The sequence below is a fragment of the Nuphar pumila genome, chromosome 13 (genome assembly GCF_984573655.1).
Source record: "Nuphar pumila chromosome 13, dmNupPumi1.hap1.1, whole genome shotgun sequence".
In the NCBI taxonomy this organism is placed as follows: domain Eukaryota; kingdom Viridiplantae; phylum Streptophyta; class Magnoliopsida; order Nymphaeales; family Nymphaeaceae; genus Nuphar; species Nuphar pumila.
This window is the reverse complement of record NC_143261.1, coordinates 93,871,690-93,893,578: the sequence shown is the minus strand read 5'-3', so window position 1 is coordinate 93,893,578 and position 21,889 is coordinate 93,871,690. Positions and strand designations below refer to the sequence as shown.

The 21,889-nt window shown below is 39.8% G+C and overlaps 1 protein-coding gene across 1 annotated transcript in view; it reads right to left on the bottom strand.

The window, feature by feature from the left end:
- Window positions 1-7,856: 7,856 nt before the first annotated feature.
- The window catches only part of LOC149819248 (uncharacterized), a 49,117-nt gene continuing 35,084 nt past the window's right edge, over window positions 7,857-21,889 (bottom strand). The window contains exons 17-19 of the mRNA XM_089985064.1: window positions 9,025-10,318; window positions 8,630-8,908; window positions 7,857-8,522 (exon numbers count right to left, since the gene is read on the bottom strand). Coding sequence (XP_089841190.1) covers window positions 8,650-8,908; window positions 9,025-10,318 — 1,553 coding nt within the window. The 3' untranslated portion in view covers window positions 7,857-8,522; window positions 8,630-8,649. The remainder of the gene's footprint in view (window positions 8,523-8,629; window positions 8,909-9,024; window positions 10,319-21,889) is intronic.

Genomic DNA, 21,889 nt, shown 5'->3' with positions numbered 1-21,889 from the left:
TTGGCTATTGACAACATTGTTTTACAATAGTAACTACTGATACATAAGTTTCCCAGAAAAATGACAAGTGTTAAATGCTACAATTAAAATAACAATCAAGTTCTAAATCTAAGGAGATAATTCTCTGTCTCTCTCTCTCTCTATGCGAATTTGGATGGCTAGCTATCGTCCGCATCAACCAAACTTGGGGGCTTTCTGGGGAATAGTTCCCGTCAACCTCGTGCCACCAACCAGGATGCCTTGCGAGTTTTGGAGCATTCACTTAACGATTGGGGAGCAGCATTCTGTCTCAGAAGGCATGGTGCTCCCATTCAGCTGCCTTTAGTGTTATTTGCTTCCTTCTTTCATCATCTAGCAAAGGTTTTCGGAGCTTGCTTGGAGTTCCGGTCCTTAACGCTCCTGACATTAGACATTTTCTACGAAATGTGCGAAAGGAGGCGGCATGGGCATGCTCCGTCGGGACTATTCTTTACTCACCCTTCTTCTTCAGGGTTACCGCCGATGAGTTGACCGAAGGCGGGCAACTTGTCCCTTCTCCATGGCAATCATCTTTCGCCGCCGTCATCAAGAGGGCGAAGATTCACATGGCTCGGCGATTGGATTGGTGGTGTTCTGAATGTCTATCTTTAAACTTTCATATTCGGAAAGGTTGCTTTCGTTGTGGATTCCAGCATCGAGGAGACAAGCCTCCCGTCAACTATGCTTCATGTCGCTCCTGCCTTCCTGCTCCCTTACCATCTGCTCATCGTAAGCCACCCGCCAAGTCCCGTAGGAAAGTCTCCTTCAGCAACTTGCAAGAGCTTTGTTTCTTCGAGACAATGGCAGCTCTAGTTTCGACCTTCCGGGTGGGCTCCATTTGGGTGCCCATACGGTGGAGTATCCAGCTTCCTACCGGAAGAACACCATCTTTACCGGGTTCATCTTCTCTGGTCGCCGACCGACACGATGATTTGACAGCACGATGATCACAGTCCCCCACAATTTCAAACTCGTCCTCCTCACGCGCGACACAACAATTTTCTCAAGCCAATTGTGCCATCATTAAATGCACAACACCCGAGCCACAACAAATCAACAAGTCGGCGGCTACATTCATATCATTTTATGTTGTGCACTCTGCCCGCTCTGCATGGGCATGGGAGCCTTGCGTTGACACGCGTGATAAAAAACGTATTATCATAGGTCCACGTACCACCACAATGGCCTATACCGCATCTTATAGGTGTTTAACTAACGGTGAACTTGACCATACTAAGGGGTTAGACATCATTATTTCTACATCGAGTCTCGAGGTGGAGCAAATGGACTTCCCTTGCACTCACACAAATGCCTTGTGTGCTTCAAAGGAGTGGAAATTTTTTGAACACTCAAGGGTTGCCTTCAACGGCATCATCCTTGGGGATGATGCGACAATGATCGAAAGAGGGTATCTAGAATATTTTTAGTGGATATCGGGTTGAAAGTACATTTGAAGGGGAGGGCCACCATATTATCCTTTTTGCCCTCCGATCGCTCTTGCTGCGGACATCTGTTGGCCCTATAAAGACAATAATAAACTTTTGCTTCTCACCAATTTTTTTGAACACACTTATACTTCAGAGGCTAATCAATATTCCATACCCCATAATCGGGTGCCCACTATGGAGTTCAATACAAACTCAAAGTCGAGTTACAGTCGTTCGAGGGGGAGGGACTACTCCGCTTAATTCCAATCTGGAAGGGCAGCACAAAGAATTTTGGGGATGCCCATTGGAGAGGTGCTCTTGAAACTGTAGGTCTGCCTGCTGCAGGAGCAGATTGATGCTTTAGAAGAGATGATGAACAAACATGTCGAACTAGAAATGAGACATATGAATAGCTTAAGGAGAACCAAGCAAATGGCACAGAACGCAGATGTTTACGATTGTATCACACCTATGAGACAATCCTCTAGGCCCAGGAGGCCAAGGGCCTTTCAAGATTGATAGCTATGAAACTCATATGTTAGAATTTATAGAGCCTAAACTGTCCTCAGAAAAGGCTCTTCTTATCCCAGTGGCTAAAGGAGACTAGGCCAGACATTGCAGTCATTATCGAGACTAAGATGGAGTCTATCTCTTTAGCAGATGTGGCTTCTATTTGGAGAGGCATGAAACATGCATACAAGCCAGCAGAAGGGCACAAAGGAAATATTTTTGGCACTGTGGAAGCTGGGCCTTCCAGCACAACTTGTCAATTTGGGGTGTTTCTCTATATCCATGCACTTCCCCTTGCCCCATCCAATCTTAGAGGTGGTTCTCACTTGTGTGTATGGCCCTGTCACTTCAGCCTTCTAGCCTGCTTTTTGGAATGATCTTCAGCGTATCATTACGATTTTCCCCCAACCACAGCTATTCGTAGGAGATTTCAACTGCTTGCTTAGTTGTAATGACTCTAGCGCTTCAGTTACTCTAAATCCATCTATACGGGGTTTTTTGAACTTTCATAAATAACAACTTGTTTGTACTTGATCATATTGGAGAATGCTTCACTTAGTCTAGCAAGCGCTTACAACCCTGTCTGAGGATTTTAGACCGGGTTTTGGCAAATGTCAGCTTAATGAAGCAAATTCATGGCATTATGGTCAGTGCAATTCCATGTACGATTTCGGATCACGCGACATTGATCATCACCTGGGGCATGGGTTTCACAAGGGTGAGACCCTTCTTGTTTGAACAATGGTGGGTCAGAGATGCTGAATTCAATTCTACTCTTCAAAGAAGCTGGATGGAGTCAGTGCAGGCATCTAGGGTTGCGATCATATTATGTGTCAAATTGAAACGATTGGCGATTGAAATTGTTCTGTGGATTAAAGAGAGAGAGGCGTCTCGTCTTTCTCATTGGGGGGAATAGGAACAAGAGCTATCAAATCTAGAGGATTACCTAGCCTCTAACCCCAATGCGCCTAAAACACAACAGCGAGCCATCAAAGAAAGCATGGGGGATTTTACAAATCAGATCATTGAATGGAGAATTAGGGAGGAGATCAAATAGAGACAAAGATCGAAGATCTGATGGTTGGCATTAGGTGATGCCAATACCTCTTTCTTTCATCAAACAACATCTTAGCGCTATCATGGGATCATAATCCAATCTATATCAATCAAAGGGAGAACTTTCACGGGGGATCAACTGTTGTTGGCCATCAACATTTATTATGCTCAAAATTTCTCACTTCATGCCAATGAGGGTGGGGGATATGGGCACTCTCCACTTTCGCTTTCTGTCGTCTCACTGAGCTCAACAATTACAAGTACCGTTTTCTTTAGAGGAGATCAAGCAGACTGTTAGGAAATTATCTGATTTCAAATCTTTGGGATTGGACAGTTTTTCAGTTGACTTTTACAAATTATACTAGGAGACAGTCAGTCAGGACCTTCATGCTCTTTTTTGCAGAGTTTCACCAAAATGCAAGATTGTCCTTTGATTACCATCGGTTCATGATGGTGCTGATCCCAAAGAAGGGTGCATCGATGAACATAGCACATTTCAGACCGATCTCAATAGTGGGTGCTTTAAGAAGGATCATTGCTAAGGTATTGGCAACAAGACTGAAAGTCGTCATCTCATCTCTTATTTCCCGCACCCAACTCGCCTTCATCCCAGTTGAAAGCATCATGCATGGCTACATCATTGCATCTGAGGTGGTGTATTCTATGCAGTGTAGCCGAATGCCTTTTTATATGTTAAAGCTCGATATTTTTAGGGCCTTCGATTCAGTGTCATGGACCTATTTCTTTCAGAATCTAGATGCTATGTGATTTGGGCAACGATGGATCAAAGAGATTATCTCTAAGGATGAAGCAGTGGTAGTGGTGAATGGCAAAAGGGGAGGGTCATTTTCGGTGGAGCATGGACTACAACAAGGGTTCCCCTTATCACCATTGCTTTTTAATATTGCAGCCGAGGGGCTTGTCGTTTTGATGCACAGAGCAGTCGAAGCAGGACTTCTGAACCCCCTTACCTTCAATGGTTTTTTCGAGCATGTGGTTCAGTTTGCAGATAATAATATCATTTTTGGAGAAGCTTCTTTACCACAGATGACCATGATGCTTCTCATTCTAAAGATTTTTTCTACTATCTCAGGGTTGCACATCAATGAAATGAAAAGTTCTATCTATCTATTCAATGCCGATAGAGACACTCGAGCGGGAGCATCTACAATGTTTGGTTGTCCGATGGAGGAGTTTCCCACCACCTACCTGGGGTTGCCGTTACAAGTAGCTTAGCCACGTGGTCCGACATGGACAAAAGTTATTAAAGCAATTCATCATCAATTAAGCTCTTCGAGGGCCAGATATATGCCCATAGCAGGACGAGTTACAATGATAAAGTATGTGCTTTCCTCGTTGATTTCTTATTTCTTAACGGTATTGCAGGTGCCTTCTTCGATTGTCAAAGAGATCAATAAGATTTTAAAAAGCTTCTTATGGAACAAATGTCTTGATGGCAAGAAGAAGCACCTAATTGCATGGCCATTGATAACAAAACCTGTGCAACGAGGAGACTTAGACGTTCTGAACCTTAAGCTCAGAAATATGGTCAATATTCTCAAATGGTGGGCTGATTTAGAGTCATCCTTGGATCCCTGGGCTATTTTTCTTAGATGCAAATATCACCTTCATCAAGGTGATTTAATCGATTATCCGAATATGATGCGCATGTCGAGTTCTCATTTATGGAAAGCATGGAAGCGAGTCCTCACGCAGTGCAGACATTTCAGGGGGACTTTACCAGATTTCTTTGAATGGGCAAGGGACACATCTGGTGGAGTTACCATTGCTAAGGTTTATGGATCGCTGCATCCTCATGGAGTCGATTGGTTTTCCAGGTTCAACTGTGGGGAAATGACCCCACTCCACGATCTAGGATCTTGGCATGGCTTATATTGCATGATTGTGTGTAGACCCAACTGAACCTGAAATGGTGGGGATTTCAATTGGCCAGTAAATGCATGTTGTGTGGGTCGCAAAAAGAATCCAATGAGCACCTCTTTTGGTACTGCCCCATCACACAAGAAATGTTTCAGGCTACATGGACGGTACCTGAGGTGCAAGTCAAAAATGACTCCATCAGAGATCTCATTCGGGGTTCCCTACAAATAAGGCGTAGCAAAAAATGAAGATTCATCTTGAGAACATGGTTGTTTACCTTGTGGTGGGTGATTTGAACTACATGAAATGACGTGATTTATAGGGGTGGGCGTGCAGTCTTGACGATGCTGGTGCACCAGATCAACTATGATGTCCTTGCTGCCATTCACATTCGGTGGGAGAGTAGGGGCTGCTTGGTTTGTTGGTTGCGATTGTTTAAGCTTTACTCCTGTTTTTATCTTTTTATGCTTTGTTTCTCCATGTCTTCTGTTATTGGAACTCTCTCTCTCTCTCTCTCTCTCTCTCTCTCTCTCTCTAAAGAGATAATTCACAATCTATGTTACAGGATACACCATTTTGGTGGTGTGTCCCTGGTGACACTAGTGGACATGCTCAGACACGTGGACACAAACACTGATACTTATAGATAATATTTTAATATTCTTTAATGTTTCGAGGTTTTATTTCAATAAAAATGTAGTTTTAAATAACATTTAGTATGAGAGCAACCACTAGAAAAATAGCTATCTAAGCTAGAAAAATTGACTAATAAAGACTTCAATCGTACAATTTGGTGGATTAATAGGAAGTTAGGATCCTAGTGTTTTAAGAGTTTGATTTTATACACTTTAATCACCTTAAAGCTTTTTGATGCACTGACAACATCCATTGCTTCTAGGGGTGTCAACCGGTCGGGTTTGGTTCGGGCCCAGGTAAAACCAGACTTAGGCCAGATTTTTGGGCATGGTATCGGGTCCTGACCTGGGTCTAATCTGGTCCACTATAAGAAAAACTATACCCGGACCCGATAAGAACTACATGAACCAAACCCGGACCATACCGGGTAAAACTATATTTTTTATCATTTTTACATTGAAAATTCGCAGGTCTTAATCAGAACTTAGGTCGGGTGTGGGTCTGGTATAAAATTTTACAAACTATACCAGAGTCCATGTATTAATCGGACATTCCCGAGTATTCTTGTTTATCACCATACTCACACCCTACAGGGTTTGGTTCGGGGTCGGGTCTGGGTAAACCAGGCCAGTTGACACCCCTAATTGCTACAAGGCTGAAGTTGAGTGTATTGTTTGGTAGGAAAGGGAAACTTTAGAGTTTTATGATAATGAACTCCCTTGATTGATGGCAAGAACCTATTTACTGAACGTGACGCTAATCGAGAAGGGTCATGAAAACCATATTGTAGAGATTCGAGATAAAAAAATAAAGTGACGAATTCGTCGCCCACCAACTAGCCTTCTCCAATGGGATCGTTGTGGCACGAGGACTGTATTTTGAAGGAAATGAGGCATTGGTTCTTGCAAAACAAGTTGAGTCCCCGATTACATGATTCCAACTCTTTTTTTTTCTTTATTTCTTCTTTTCCATCTTTGGGGTGGGGACAGCTAAGCCTAAAGTAGGGAAGCTCTTCCAACATACCTTCTTCATGAATTAATTGTTCTTCCTTTTGCTTTTGCTTTTCAATGATGTTCCAAATGAGGGGCGCACTCAACTAAGTTTGATTGCTTATTAGATGGCCTCTCTCTCTCTCTCTCTCTATATATATATATATAGGGTAGAGGCAAAATGATACCTGCTAAATGAGTTTTTCAGGGTTTTTTAATTTTATTTTTAAATTCTGACCGTATCTATGTACTTGATTTTATAGGGATCAACTCCTGAAGTGTTCTATCCGGATACATGGGTGGGTTTATAGAAGGTTCTAAAAATCAACGGTCCAAAATCTTTGTAAATTTCAAGGCTCCAAATATTATTTTTTTCATCAAAACACACATGATCCAAGTGTGGACTCCTCATAATCTTTATGCTTACAACTTTTGGAAGCGGCACTCAACCGCGCTTGGTGACCACTAAGCAGCAAGGACACTAAAATCTTTGTTGGGAGAAAACCAATCCAAGGACATAATAATGCACTGTTAGGTACCCCTCACTTGCATGGAGGGCCTGACGCACATATCCAACAGGGGTCTCCACTTGTCTGGTAAGAGCAGTTGATGCACGTCACTTTGTGTTGGGCCGTTGCAGGTTCAAAACCCAATGGTATAGTTGTATAACAGGTAGGAGCCTGCCTAACCCCGGTTTGACATTAAAAAAAAGGGGCCTTGAGCACACATGATTATTTTGTCCACCCATTGGTGTAAGAATCTTCGGATTATTACCGAATCCTCTCAGAGTCGACTACTTTGTTCACAAGTGGCTTTTAACAAAATGTTAAAGGTCACGTTCAATGTGGCACCACTCATCTCGTATTCAAGATGTTCCAACCGTAGCAGCGGTTTTTGTATCAGGTACCGACCCAACCCAAACATGCATTTTCAGGAATGAGCATGAAAAATCCTGACCCTAACCTAACCCGAACAATATGCAGGCCTAATTTGGATTGTTTACAACGAAACCGCGGAAACCTGAATATGGTAGTTTTTATGACGAAGAACCCTCGCCAAAGTGAGGAAAACCCCGGGTGAGGCACCACGACCACCCTGCCTTACATGGCCCACCTCTGAACATGGTATTTCCTACCCGGTCGGTCGCCGTCCCACATTTGATACACTGCAACGCAGCCGTTTCAGACAGCACAAACAGTGTCCCCCATGAGACACATTACGATGTGTCAGAGAGGGAAGCACCAGTGGCACCCCTAGGGGTGCCACTGGTGAGTACCAGACAAACACCGCACAGGTCTTTCACTTGTAAATACAATGAGGTGGTAACACCAGAGGATCAAGAGAACACCAAAACAAACGCTTTGCTCATTCATGCCCCTGCACACACACACACACACACAAGCTTTTCCATCTTGCATGCGTTATGTGCATGACTACAAAATCAAATTTAAGGTCAATACAAATTTCTCGACAGTAAATAATGGATGAAGAAGGTTACCATGACACTATCTTGCAGAATCAGGAGGAATGTGGTGAACCTAAAGGGCTAGATACTCTAAATGCCTTATTATACCAATGGAACAAATTTTCAAAACCCCCATCCATCTTTTAGCTTGGATGGGGTGCCGGGAGCTGAAATTAGGTGAGACTTACCACCCTAGCAAAACAGGAGAGAGGGAGAGAGGAAAAAAGGAATATACAGGAACTCATCACCCACTGAAACATCAACGTATCAGCAATTGAAGTGGAAAACCGAGTTGCCAAACTACTTGTTCTTGACTACTCTTGATTTCTTCCTAACTAAGCCATCAGTTGCAGCTCTCAGACTAAACAGTAATGAATAGTCTTTTTTCAAAAATACTGAATTCCAACCAAGTGTGGATGAAGCACCTCCTCTTCTCTTATCTGGCATCCTCCACCTTGGGGCGCCACTATAGTTATCTCCCATAAGATACATAGTTGTGGATGTGATCTTGGTGCCACAAGAATTGCTTTGAGAAAAAAACTTATCAAAAAAACAAAGAATTGCTTTGAGAAAAGCTGAAAATAGGTGAGATTTATTACCCTAGGAAAGCAAAAGAGGGTGGAATAAAGGAATGTACAGGAACTTACCTACAGGGACCGCAATTACATCAGCATTCACAGTGGAAAACCGAGTTGCCAAACCAGCTGTTCTTGACAACTTTCTTCCTACCGCTACCAGCTGTAGTAGCTCTCAGACTAAACAGAGATGAATAATCTCTTTCCATAACATTGAATTTTGGTGCCTCAAGAATTGTTTTGGGTGGAGATAATGCCCACTGCATGGCCCAGATCGAGAGAGGACGCATATAAATCAATGATCGGTAGTGACCATCAATTGTCCATGCTTCTGGAGTCTGAAACCAGTATCTACATATGCAATTTCAACATACATCATGCAACAGATTATATACCACAAACGTGGCAAATGGTTAAAATAAGAGAAACACCTACAACAATTAACACAATAGTGCACATGAACTCACCCAAAACCCTCATCCGACCACCCCGAGATAAAAATACCTTCTGCAGTTGTGAATCCCTGGTGCTCCATCCCAGCGTGAATCATGGTGGCAGCTGCTGCATATGTAACACCAGTCCAGATTTCACGGGATTGCATGCAAGTCTCATCAACTTTACCATTCGGATGCATTCCATTTACTGCACCCATACGCCCTCCTTTCACCTTCATAACATTGAACTCAAATATCTTCTGGAGAGCGCTACTTATTTTGGCATCGTTAAAAAGTGAAGGCAGCCCTGAAGCGTAAGTATACCACTGCCCAGCCAAGTGATCAGCTTGTATAGATTTGCTGTTGCCACTTGTGCCACTGTCATAGTTAAAATACGATCCATTCCATAAATTTGCCTCAAATACTTGTCTTGCCTTCCGAAACTGAATCCTGTATTTTTCTGCAAAGATCTTCTGGTCTAAACGCTCGGCCATGGCAGCCGCAGCTTGAAGAGCAGCAAGCCACAGACCACCACAGTAAGAACTGACACCATGAACCGTCCATATATCATAAGTTTGATCTGGGAATCCATCATTCTCTATTAGGCCATCCGCATCCCTATCAAACTGCTGCATGTATTCCATAGCAGCACAAACAGCTGGCCACACTTCCCTAGCAAAAGCCATGTCGCCAGTTGCTGCAAAATCCCTATAGACCTGAAGCACAAACTTTGGATTAAGATCTTTCCATCTACTTGTGTCGTGTATGTTATAAGCATTCATTTCATGCCAAGGATCATGCGTGCCTAAGTCATGCGGAACAGCTCCGTTAACTTTCCGGATTCCCCAATTGCCCTCAGCAAGAAACTTGACTTTTCTTTTATCCTCAGTCAAGACCGCCTTTGCAAAATCACGTTGTATATTCAATTCAATTTTGGGGAAAAGATCCAAAAGAGCAAAAGATGCATAGAAATGAACATCATAAGTACACCACATGATATACTCCACGCCTTCCAAGTAAAGAAATCGCCCAACATCATCATCATCCACTTGGTAAGCGGCACTCTTAGCAACACCAGCCAATTGTCTATTAGCTCCATTCTGCTGATTTGTCCCTAACTCATGGTTAACTAACGATCCAGCCACAATTCCCCTTTCTTCACCCTCAGAGCCAATTCTCATACCATTATCGTCATCGACCGTTGGATTTACACTAACATTACCACCATTTGCAGAAATAGACACTGTGAAATCCTTATTTATTTTTTTTCTACTCTTCTGATTACATTTCTTGCCCAATTTTTTGTCAATATCTGGTGGTTTACCATCTGCTTGAAATCATAACATTAAGGAGTCATTCTAGGCATTGAACAACTGCAATATCTCAAACTAGCATTGCATGAAAGCCAACTAATGACAAGCAACAAAGAATATGATGAATTGAGAAAAATACAAGTTAACAAAGAAAAATACAAGTCGCCCCAAAGGGGTTTGGCATAGTGGGATGGGGCCTAGGCCGCCAAGCAGGTGGTCTAGGTTCAAATCTCATGGAAGTCACCCCTTGCGCAAGCCGAAGCGTGGCGACTCCCTGGGGACAAGGGGTAAGCCCACGGAGTTTTATGCTGCCAGGACAGTGATGGTAAGTACGGTAGGCAGAGCCAGCGAAGCTAGGTCTCTAATGATGAAGCTGAAGATGAGATGAAGATGAGAAGACTTGGATTATTTTTGTCATCTATTAAATGTAGAATGAAATAGTGAGATAGAGCAAAATAGAGATTTTGACCAGGGAATTGTGGATAAAATTGATGAAGAGGAAGTGAAAATTGGCTATAAAGAAGATGATGAACAAAGCGCTCAGGTCATACGATATACCAATTGAATTTTGGATGTCAATGAGTAATATCGGGATAACATGGTTAATTAAATTGTTCAATAAAAAATTGTCTACAGAAAAGTGCCAAAAGAGTAGTGAGTTACACCATGAAATTGTGAGAGAGAAAAATCAAGTGTATCGCAGAATCAATTTTGTCTTATGCCAAAAAGGTCAATGATAGAAGCTATTTTCTTGTTAAGATAGCTTATGGAAAGATTTCGAGAAAAGGGTAGAAACTAGAAATTTGCATATGGTTTTCATACAACTAGAGTAGTACTAGTCAGTGAAGATAGAAACAATATAGAGAAGCAATTAGAATTTTGGAGGAACATACTAGAGAAAAACAGTTCAAGAATTAGTATAACAAAAACTAAATATATGGAATGCAAGTTCAGTACAAAAGCTAATGAGAGCAATGTTATAAGAATACAATATATGCTTTTTCAACAATGCCATTTCAGTATTTAGTCTATATTACAACAAAATGGTGGATTTGAAGAAGATATAACCAATATTGTAAGTATTGTACCATATTGTACGATACGTATCGTAATTATGGCCTAACTTGATATGATACACACTTGTATCGTGATACGAGTTTGTATCGTACTATACAACCCTGTATGGTACTGTATCATACGATACATGTATGGTGCACTTTAAAATGGTCGAAACTCAACCTTTTTAATTTTGAGTTTTAAAGACCTTCCTAGGGCCAATTCTCTCATTTGTGTAGAGGCCTTTAGAGGAGAACCCACGCACCCTAAGAGGGGTGAGAGCGATTTGGGTGCCGATTTGTACGCAAGGGAGAGGACTTTTGCGTGAGAGAGATTGCAAGATATTTAATATTTTGTATTGTTCTTGTGAGATATGCAAGCAATATTATCTATATCAATAGATATTTGATGACGTCTTATGCAGCTCATAGAGAGCTAAATGCTTCATATGTGATTTTATGGCTGTATTTTGTGCAATTCATCATTGTTTCATGTGTTATGTTTTTTTTTAAATTTTGCTATTTTTTCTGATTTTCTTGATTTTTTTAAAATTTCTAGACAAATTTTATTAAAAAATTATGATTTTTTACGATACGCTACGATCCGTATCTAACTTTAGGCCCAACTGATACAAGTAATGATATGCTACTTACAACCTTGGATATAACTAATAGAATTAGTGTTGGTGGGTTAAGTGGAGACAGGCTAGTGGCATGTTATGTGATAAAAGAGTACCTCTAAGATTGAAAAGGTGATTCTATAAGATTGCTTAAAGACCAACACTATTATATAAAGTCCGATGTTAGGCAACTAAGAAGCAACAAAAAGACCGAGTGCATGTTGCAGATATGCATATGCTAAGATGGATGTCTGAAGTTACGAGAAAAGACAAAATTAGAAATAGATATATTGGAATGCGCCTAGAAGTCAGACTAATAAAAAACAAAATAAGTGAATATCGTTCAAGATGGTTTGGGCATGTTGCAAGAAGACCTCTCGCGACTCATGCGAGAAAGGTTGACATGATAAAAGGAACTAGGAAAAGTCCAAGACCATTGAAGACTTGGAAGGAGGAAATTAGAGGTTGACGACAAAGAATTGTAAAGTGGTTGAAGTTGTGGCTCTAGATAGATAAAAATGGAAAAATAGGACTTGAGCTTCGCATACTGCAAGCAAAATAATGTGCAATGGAACCTAGGTTATGCAGCCATCACTGAGAATAGGAAATATGTTATAAATCATCTCGAAGGAGTAATAAATATTTTCTTAGCATGGTGACACATTAGATGGAAAGCATATTCACATATAAAGAACTCCAAGAAAGATGCAATATGACATTCCAACAAAATGACAAGCAGATAAGTGACTTTAATCGCATTGTTAGAGTTCATGGTCGAATAACTAAAGTAAAAACATGCTAATAAAGAAATCTTGATCAGAGAATATGTGTGTGTGTATTATGAGATATGTATGAGTATACTTTTTTTCAATTGTTTTTAATTTTTATGTTTATTTATGTATGCAATCTTTACAATGTGTTATACACTTCGTCATAATCAACTTGTTGAGTAATTTCATATTGAATATAAATGCTATGAATTTTAACAATTTATTGTAATTTTTTGTTTTTTCTAAACTTTGCATTTTGAGTCCCAACTAGGGTGACTAGGCCTTTTAGTGGGCCTAGTGTTAAATTGTATATATATATATATATATATATATGTATTTTTATAAATCATTATAGAATGTTTTTTTGTTTTATTTCTTTATTTTTTAACCAGTCAACACATTGTTGACTGCGTTGACTAGCCGTTGGAGCAAGTCCAACAACTACATTTGGACTAGCTCCAACTGCTCTATGGGCCTCCTTGTATATAAAAAGGGTAAACCCCTTCTCTTAATGTATGCATTCTTGCATATTATGAGCCTTAATAAAGATGAGTGTGCCCTTTGTGGCCACTTTTGTGTGTGTCGACTTGATTATTGGTGGAGTTGTAAGTGAAGGCTATTGAATTCTTACATGGTACCAGAGCTTGGTAGTGCTAAAGCTCGGTGGTGATTTGTAATGAAGTGCCAAATGAGTGAGGTGATATCTCCAAGAGCAAGCACGAACGCACGCACATACACAAGAAGCCACTAATGGAATAGATTGCAATAAACCACAAAAGTGGTAAAACGCACAAAATAAGGTGAAAAAATATATTCCACTCACATGAGGCTTCACTAGAAGCTTAAAGAATACATGGGGCCAAGCCCCTTATTTATACACACTAAGGGGCCCAAGGAGGGGCTCCCATAGAGTCGTTGGAGCCCCTCCAACGGTCATATTTATGACCGTTGGAGGGGTCCAACGACTCTTTGTGGACCCCTCTCAACCAATAAAAAAGAAAAGAAAAAAAGTAAAAAGAAAAAATAAAAAAAGAAAAGAGAAAAAGAACATATCTTTTAAGATATGTTGTACAATGTGAAAAGACTAATTTGCCCCTATTGGGTATTATAAAAGAAATACATATATATATATATATATATATATATATATATATATATATATATATATATATATATATATATATATATAAAACATATTTTAACACCCCCCTCAAACACATGGTGAGATCACCGAGAGTTTGCTAAGGAGAAAGTAGAAACGAGGCGATGGCAAAGCTTTGGTGAAGAAGTCCGCCAACTGGTACTCGGTAAGAACATATGGCAGTTGAATGGTGCCCCGTAAGAACTCATCACGAACATAATGACAGTCCATCTCGATGTGCTTTGTTCGTTCATGAAAGGTGTGATTGTTGACAATGTAGATAGAACTCTTGTTGTCGCAGCACAACTTTGAAGGAGTTGAGAATGAGACACCCATATCTTTAAGCAAACTTCTTAATCATACAATATCAGTGGTAGTAGTGGCCATCGCACGATACTCTGCTTCTATAGAAGAGAGAGAAACTTTATGTTGCTTCTTACACCTCCATGAAATAAGTGACTCTCCAAGAAACACACAATAACCTGTGGTGGAAATACGATCATCGGGGTTACCCCCCCCCCCCAATCAGAGTCAGTATAGGCAAGTAAGGTAAGAGGTGAAGAAGAGGGTAAGAATAATCCTTTAGTTATGGTGCTTTTCAAATATCTGATAATCCTCATGATTGCGGCCATGTGAATGGTAGAAGGAGCAGTCTGAAATTGGCTTGCACTATGAACTGCATGAGAAATATTGGGCCTGGTGATAGATAAATATGTTAGTGACCCAATCAACTGACGATAAGGCGTGGGATCTGCTAAAGGAGTGCCAACTGACTCTCGTCTTGGTGTTGATCATTTCTGGAGTCTCCACCTTCTTGTCATCTGTCAGCCCAGACCAAGCAATAATGTTTGAGGCAAGCTTCATCTGAGAGAGAACATACCCCTTGGGGGAGTATGCAACTTTAATTCCTAAAAAATACCTTAGAAAACCAAGGTCAGACATATCAAAATTTTCTTTAAGAATATTTTTAATAAGGTCAATACCCTTTTTATCATTACCTGTGATAATCATATCATTAACATATAACAACAAAATTGTTATGTACTCATTAGAAGTTTTAACAAACAAAGCAGTATTAGTATAACATGAGAAAAAACCATTATAGAGAACTACTTTGCTAAAACGATCATACCAAGCTTTTGGTGCTTGTTTAAGACCATAGAGAGCTTTATTTAACTTTAAAATATTTCCTTTACCAATTTCAAGACCTGGTGGAGGATCCATAAGAACTTCACATAAAGTTTCATTTAAAAACACATTTTTAACATCAAGTTGATATATCGGCCATTGCTTAATAGAAGCTAAGGCAATTAATATTCACACACTGGTCATTCTAGCTACTGGAGCAAAGGTTTCTTCATAATCAATCTCATATTCTTGGGCGTAGTCTTTTGCAACCAAACGAACTTTGTATCTTTCTAGAGATCCATCACATTTGGTTTTGACTTTATATACCCATCTACACCCAATTGTCTTTTTTCCTAAGTGTTGACGAATAATGCTCCAAGTTTGGGCTTTGTTAAGAGCCTCCAATTCAATTTTCATGGCTTCAATCCAATGTGGATGATCTTTAGCTGCTTTAAATGAAGTCGGCTCATGATACAAATGTATCAACATGAGACAAATCCTATAATTAGGTGAAAAAGATTCATAAGACACAAATTTTTGTGGTGGCCTACTATTACGAGAAGATCTCCTAGGTTGATTGTCATCAATAGGTTCTTCTAAAGAGAAGTCTTGAGAATATCTTTCAAGGGCAAGTTGATGTTCATTTCCTAACTGCCGGATATATATATTTATATCATTAAGGTTCTCATTTTGAGAAACATTACCATGTTGTTGTATATCATTATGATGTAAAATGCCATCACAAGTATTATCGCAAATAATTGCATCTGGACTCAATTCTAGAAGCTAAGTCAAATAGGAAGGAATAATCAATGTCTTCTCTAGATGTGTGGATGTCAAAACCATTTTGTTCCTTAAGAAAGTTTACATTTCTTGACACATAGAGTTTATTGTTTCGAATATTATAGCATCTATAACCTTTTTTATTTTCACCATAGTCAATGAACACACATTCAAGAGCTTTGGGTGATAATTTATCTTGTCCTTGAAACAAAGCATTTACATCTAAAGATCCTTAGTCTATTAAAATCTGGAGTAATTTTAAATATTTTTTCAAAAGGTGATATATTTTTTAAAGAAGAAAAGGGTATACGATTGATAAGATATGTTGCAGTAAGAAAAAGCTTCAGCCCAAAAGTTTTTAGGAACATTTTTAGAGACAAGAAGTGTTCTTGTAGTTTTAATTAAATGTCTATGTTTCCTTTCCGCAAGACCATTTTGTGGCGGAGTTTTAGGACAAGATCGTTGGTGCAAAATTCTATTTATTTTGAAATAATTTTGAAAATCTTTAGACATGTACTCACTTCCAGAATTAGATCTAAATATAGCTATATTGTTTTGAAATTGATTTTGAATAAGAACATAGAATTCTTTAAAATTAGTGAAGACATCGGATTTGTTTTTGATAATGTATACCCATGTATATCTCGTAAAGTCATCAATAAAAGTAACATAGTAGGAACCCTTGGACATAACAGGTGTCAGCCCCCATACATCGGAATGCACAAGTTCAAAAGATCTTTTTGACACAAAATTACTATAAAAATACGGAAGCGAATGAATTTTTCCAAGAATACAATCATTGCATGTAAATGTACTTGTATTACAAAATTTTTCCAAGAAAGAAAAGAGATACAACTTGGAAATACTAGGATGTCCAAGCCTCTTATGCCAAGTCTCAATATCTTTAGATTGAACATGATTACAAAATGATTTGGATGACAAAGACAAAAAATTCATATAATAAAGGTCCCCTCTTCTATGGCCTTGCCCAATCCGCTTCCCGGACCGGAGATCCTGCACATAGCAATGGGTTGGTGAAAAAGAGACATTGCATTCAAAATCGGTAATTTGAGAAACGAAAAAAAGATTTAAATTAAGTTTTGGAATAATTTGAATTTTGGGAACAAAAAAATCTTTGTTTTGTCATAAGTTTTCTCAAGGTTTCCAATGCCTTCAACATCCAAGGATGTTCCATCAGCGGTGAAAACATATGATTTGAATTTATTGAGACTTGGTTTTGACAGAAGTGATGCATTTGGAGTCATATGAAAGGAGGCACCCGAGTCAAGAATCCAAGATGTCATACCTGGAAAAGAGGAGATGGCGGCACCAGAAGTGGAGGGTGAGGATAATGATGTAGAGGAGTTCATCTTTATAAATTGTTGAAGAGTTTGGGTAAGATGAGCGATGGACTCCTTTATGTCTCCATCCTTCTTTAAATTCATTTGTATTTGGAGGAATTTCACCAACGGAAGCCACCTTCTTCTTGAATTTGGGTCAATCCAGACGAATATGGCCCGGTTCATTACAATTATGACAAATGATTTTTCTTCCTCCACCACCATTATTCTTCCAAAAATGAGATGGTTTATATGATCTTACATTGTGGTCGGGTCTATGCACAGCATGAACTTCATCAACATCTCTTTTTAAGGCCAAATGAGTTTCTTCTTGACATAAGTCGACAAAAATGTCACTTAGAGGAGTAGAAGCCCTATGAAGAAGGGATTCTCTAATTTGCTCAAATTCGGGACGAAGTCCATAAATAAATTGAAAAAACCTTTCTTTTTTCATTCGTTCTTGCTTCATGTAAATAGCACTACCTTCCCACTGAGGTTCGAGAAGAACAAGTTCATCCCATAAAGAAGATAGAGCACTATAATAGTCCCTAATACTCATATCACCTTGCTTGGTTTCTCTTACTTTTTCTTGTAGAAAGAAATGCCTAGCAAGGTCTCTTTCAGTGTACATGTCTTTTATAAAGAACCAAGCTTCATTAGCTTTCTTGAACTTTGCAAGGTTTGCACAAATTTTTAATTCGACATTATTCATGAACCATGCTAGAATTTTAGCATGCTCACTTTCTCAATCTTTCATTTTTTAAGAGAAGTCAAGAATAGCCTTCTCTTTTTTTTCTTTGTTTAATGCACTTTCCTCATTTCCTTCAAACTTAGTTAACTTCAATTGTGGTTCCGGAATGGTTTCACTGACGTAACCCCAAAGTTTTTTACCTTTGAGGTGATTTTCCATAGCGGCCGCCCACATACGGTAATTGGTCCCATTCAATTTGAATGAGAGGTCGATTTTCGCATCCTTGTTGGCCATTTATAGAAAAAGAGTTTGAAAGCAAGAAAGAGGAGAGATATTACTTGTCAAGATAGGATCCGATGAAGCTTTTTCAACCAAGGCTTTGATACCATGTAATGAAGTGATATCTCCAAGAGCAAGCACGAACGCACGCACATACACAAGAAGCTACTAATGGGCAAGATTGCAATAAACCACAAAAGTGGTAAAACACACAAAATAAGGTGAAAAAATATATTCCACTCACATGAGGCTTCACTAGAAGCTTAAAGAATAAATGGGGCCAAGCCCCTTATTTATACACACTAAGGGACCCAAGGAGGGGCTCCCATAGAGTCGTTGGAGGGGTCCAACGACTCTTTGTGGACCCCTCTCAACCAATAAAGAAAGAAAAGAAAAAAAGTAAAGAAAAATGAAAAAAGGAAAAGAGAAAAATAGCATATCTTTTAGAATATGTTGTACAATGTGAAAAGACTAATTTGCCCCTAATGGGTATTATATATATATATATAACATATTTTAACATGATTCACATCCAAGTGTTCGTGATTGTGGTCGTGCATTTAAAGATACACATTCAAGTGCTCGTGTGATCCATTGTGGTGCTTGTTTGGTAGTGTTTCTTCTTCATTTTGTGGTGGAGTGCTCATATTTTTTTTCCTCTCTTTTATCCTTTGTAAGAATGGATGACAAAGATAATATCTTCATCGTGCCCATTAAACTTAATGATACTGTGTTATGTAGGCTTCTATTATGAAGCACCATATTTGGGGAAAAAGGTTGTGGGGATTAGTGGATGGATCTGATTCAGAGCCAAAACTAATTCTCACTAAAGTGGAGAATGAAAAGTACTTCTTTCGGATGGAGAAAAACTAAGGCAATTGTTCGCTATGAGAAAAAGTGGAAATAATAGAGAATGGGATATGCCAAGATTATGTTTTGGCTTATCAATAGTGTGGACATTAAAAAATGTTTTAGCCTTGTTAAATTCGAGCACGTTAATAAAGCTTGAAAATACCTTAAAAATATGTATTTCCTTAATGATATTGCACACGCAATTTGCAAGATAAGGTTTGTACCATGACTCAAGAGACAACAGCATTAGAGAACATTATAATGATTTGTCTGAAATACGGAAAGAGTTGGCTCTTCTAGAGCTTAAGTGGCATTATCTAAAAAATATTGAGCTTCGCCAGAAGAAAATAGATGTGGAGCACTTCTTTCAATTTATTAATAGCTTGATACTCGAATTTGAGAAGACCAAATCGACACTCTATAGAGGAAAAGTTCTCTCTATTGTAGACACTTGACACTATTGAAAAATTGAGTATAGAGAAGAATAGGCTTAAGAAGCGTACTATCAAAAGTGAAGATGACTCAGTCCTATCCGTCACTAAACCGGAAAATCCTATACGTCTCTAAATCAGAAAATTACATACGTCCCTGCAAGTCACTCCATTATGGAAGACAAGGCAACAAGTATGATAAGAAGAAAATTATGTGTCATTATTGCCATGAATCGGGACATATCAAGCCCTAATGTCCTAAACTAAGGACATATAAAAAAAGGTTGCTTCAATCGGCCCTCCACAAGAGTCAAATGATATCACTACCACTCAAGATTCAACCATTGTAAGGATGTCTCTGACTCAACTAGTGGAAGGTTTTCAACCTCTCCTCAAGAGAGCGTCTCCATCAATTGGAGTCGTCATTTCATCCTTGGATCCTGGTAAATCTCTTTGGTTTCTTAACTCAAGTGTCTCATTGCATATGACATCTAATAATGGTAGCATTTTATCCGAATGTCATAATAACAAGTGTGTCTAATGTGTTTACTGTTGATGGTACATCTTTTGAGATAAAAGGAATAGAGAATTTCAAAAGCTTTGTTCAAAAGTCAAAGAAATTTGCTATTCCAAAAGTTAGAGATATTCCTAAATTAAATTTAAATATTTTATTTATTTCTAAGGGTGGATATGCTTACTATGTAATTTTTGTTGATGATTTTTCTAGGCATATTTGGATATATTTTCTTAAGCATAAATCTAAAGTTTTCTTATACTTTAAAATATTTCACAATTTAGTTAAAAATAAATTTGAAAAAGACATTTCTATCTTTCGTACTGATTTAGAAAGAGAATTTTTATCAAAAGAATTTAAAGACTATCTAAATCTACATGACATCTGATGCAGCGAAGAGGACCGCAACCGTCACACTAATGGACAGACATTGGCTGCTCCGTCCAGCGCCCAATCATGCCGCACGGAAAGACACAATGGCAACGTTGAACCCCAAAGAGATGACTCGGATAAATGGATCCGAGCACGATTTATTTATTATTGATGGTGCTTACAATTGAATGCAAAGAAAACAAATAAGCTAACAGTAAAAGAAACATAAGCAAAAACGAGATTGGAATGCCAGAGGAAATAAACAAAACCAGCAACAGGAAACGTGCGGCTGTAGGGAAAATAACAAAGGAGGCGCTTTTAAATTTTCATCATCCCCTGCATGCAACCCTAGGAGGGGCTTTTAAAGGCCTCATCTGGATCCGGGTCTCGGGTCCGGTCTCGGACCCGAGACAGCTCTTGTTTCTGGCTGGATCAGGGACGTGCTCTGCATCATTCTCCCCCGGTTGGGAAGAAGTCGGCTCTGACGACTTATTGTCACCACAGTATGCATATAGATCAGACACATCTTCAGTAGTGGCCTTTGAGATGGGTCTGGTTCGAGGCACTTGAGTGCAATGTCAAGTGCTTGCCTGACATCCTCAATGGGGCAGCAAGCTAAACCATCATCCTTTGCATACTCTTCCCTCTTGCTTTCCCTAACTGCTTTCACCCATGTTTCACACCTTGTGCCTTCCTCTATAAATGTTTCGTCTGTTGGTTTCTTTCTAGTCAAGAGCTCCAGCAGCAGGACACCAAAGCTATAAACATCTCCTTTCTCAGTGGCTCTTCCAGTATCTATGTACTCTGGAGCTAGGTAACCAAAGGTGTCGGCAACAATTGTTGATACATGTGTCTGGTCTGGATCCATCAGTATAGCAAGTCCAAAATCTGATACTCTAACCTCAAAGGTAAGAGACCGCATGACTGATGATTTAAAGATCATCATTTGTCCGCTTGATATATTATCATGGAAGACCTGTCGCTTCTTGCACTATCTCAAGTAGAGGAGAACTGAGAGTAATGTTGTAGCCAATTCAGCAACAGTTGCACAACGTTGTTGTTGTTCACTGAATGGTTGAAACAGTTGTTGATGGTCCCGCTCCTGAGGACCCAAAGGATGGTCCCTTGTCCCGGGTCCCGTTTCCACGAACTTAGGTCTGGACCCTCTCGGGTCCGGACCCGTCCCCAAGGGTCCCCATGCGCCCGCTCGTGGATTTGCTGTCTTATGGTCTCCATGCATAAGATCATGAGGGAAGGCGAGCTCCTTCTCGGGTCGGGCTGACGCACTCGGGTGTGTAGCAAGGCCCAGCATGACACTGGGCCCCTGCAGACCCGACCCGACATGTGGTGCAGCCTTATGGTTTGAGGACACGAATCTAGGCCTGCAGCTGGATCCAACGTGACACTGGGGTCCTGCAGATCTGGTCCAGCCTGCGATGCAGCCCCCGGCTCGAGGCCAAGGCTGTAACGCACCCCCATTGTGGGGATGCCCTGCCGTGATTTCTTGGGTCGGATGGAGGGTACCAGCCGCGTGAGTCACCGTCACTATCGAACCTAGATGGGGAGGGAATATTGGTTGCGTGACGGCGACGCAGACAGATTGAGGGTG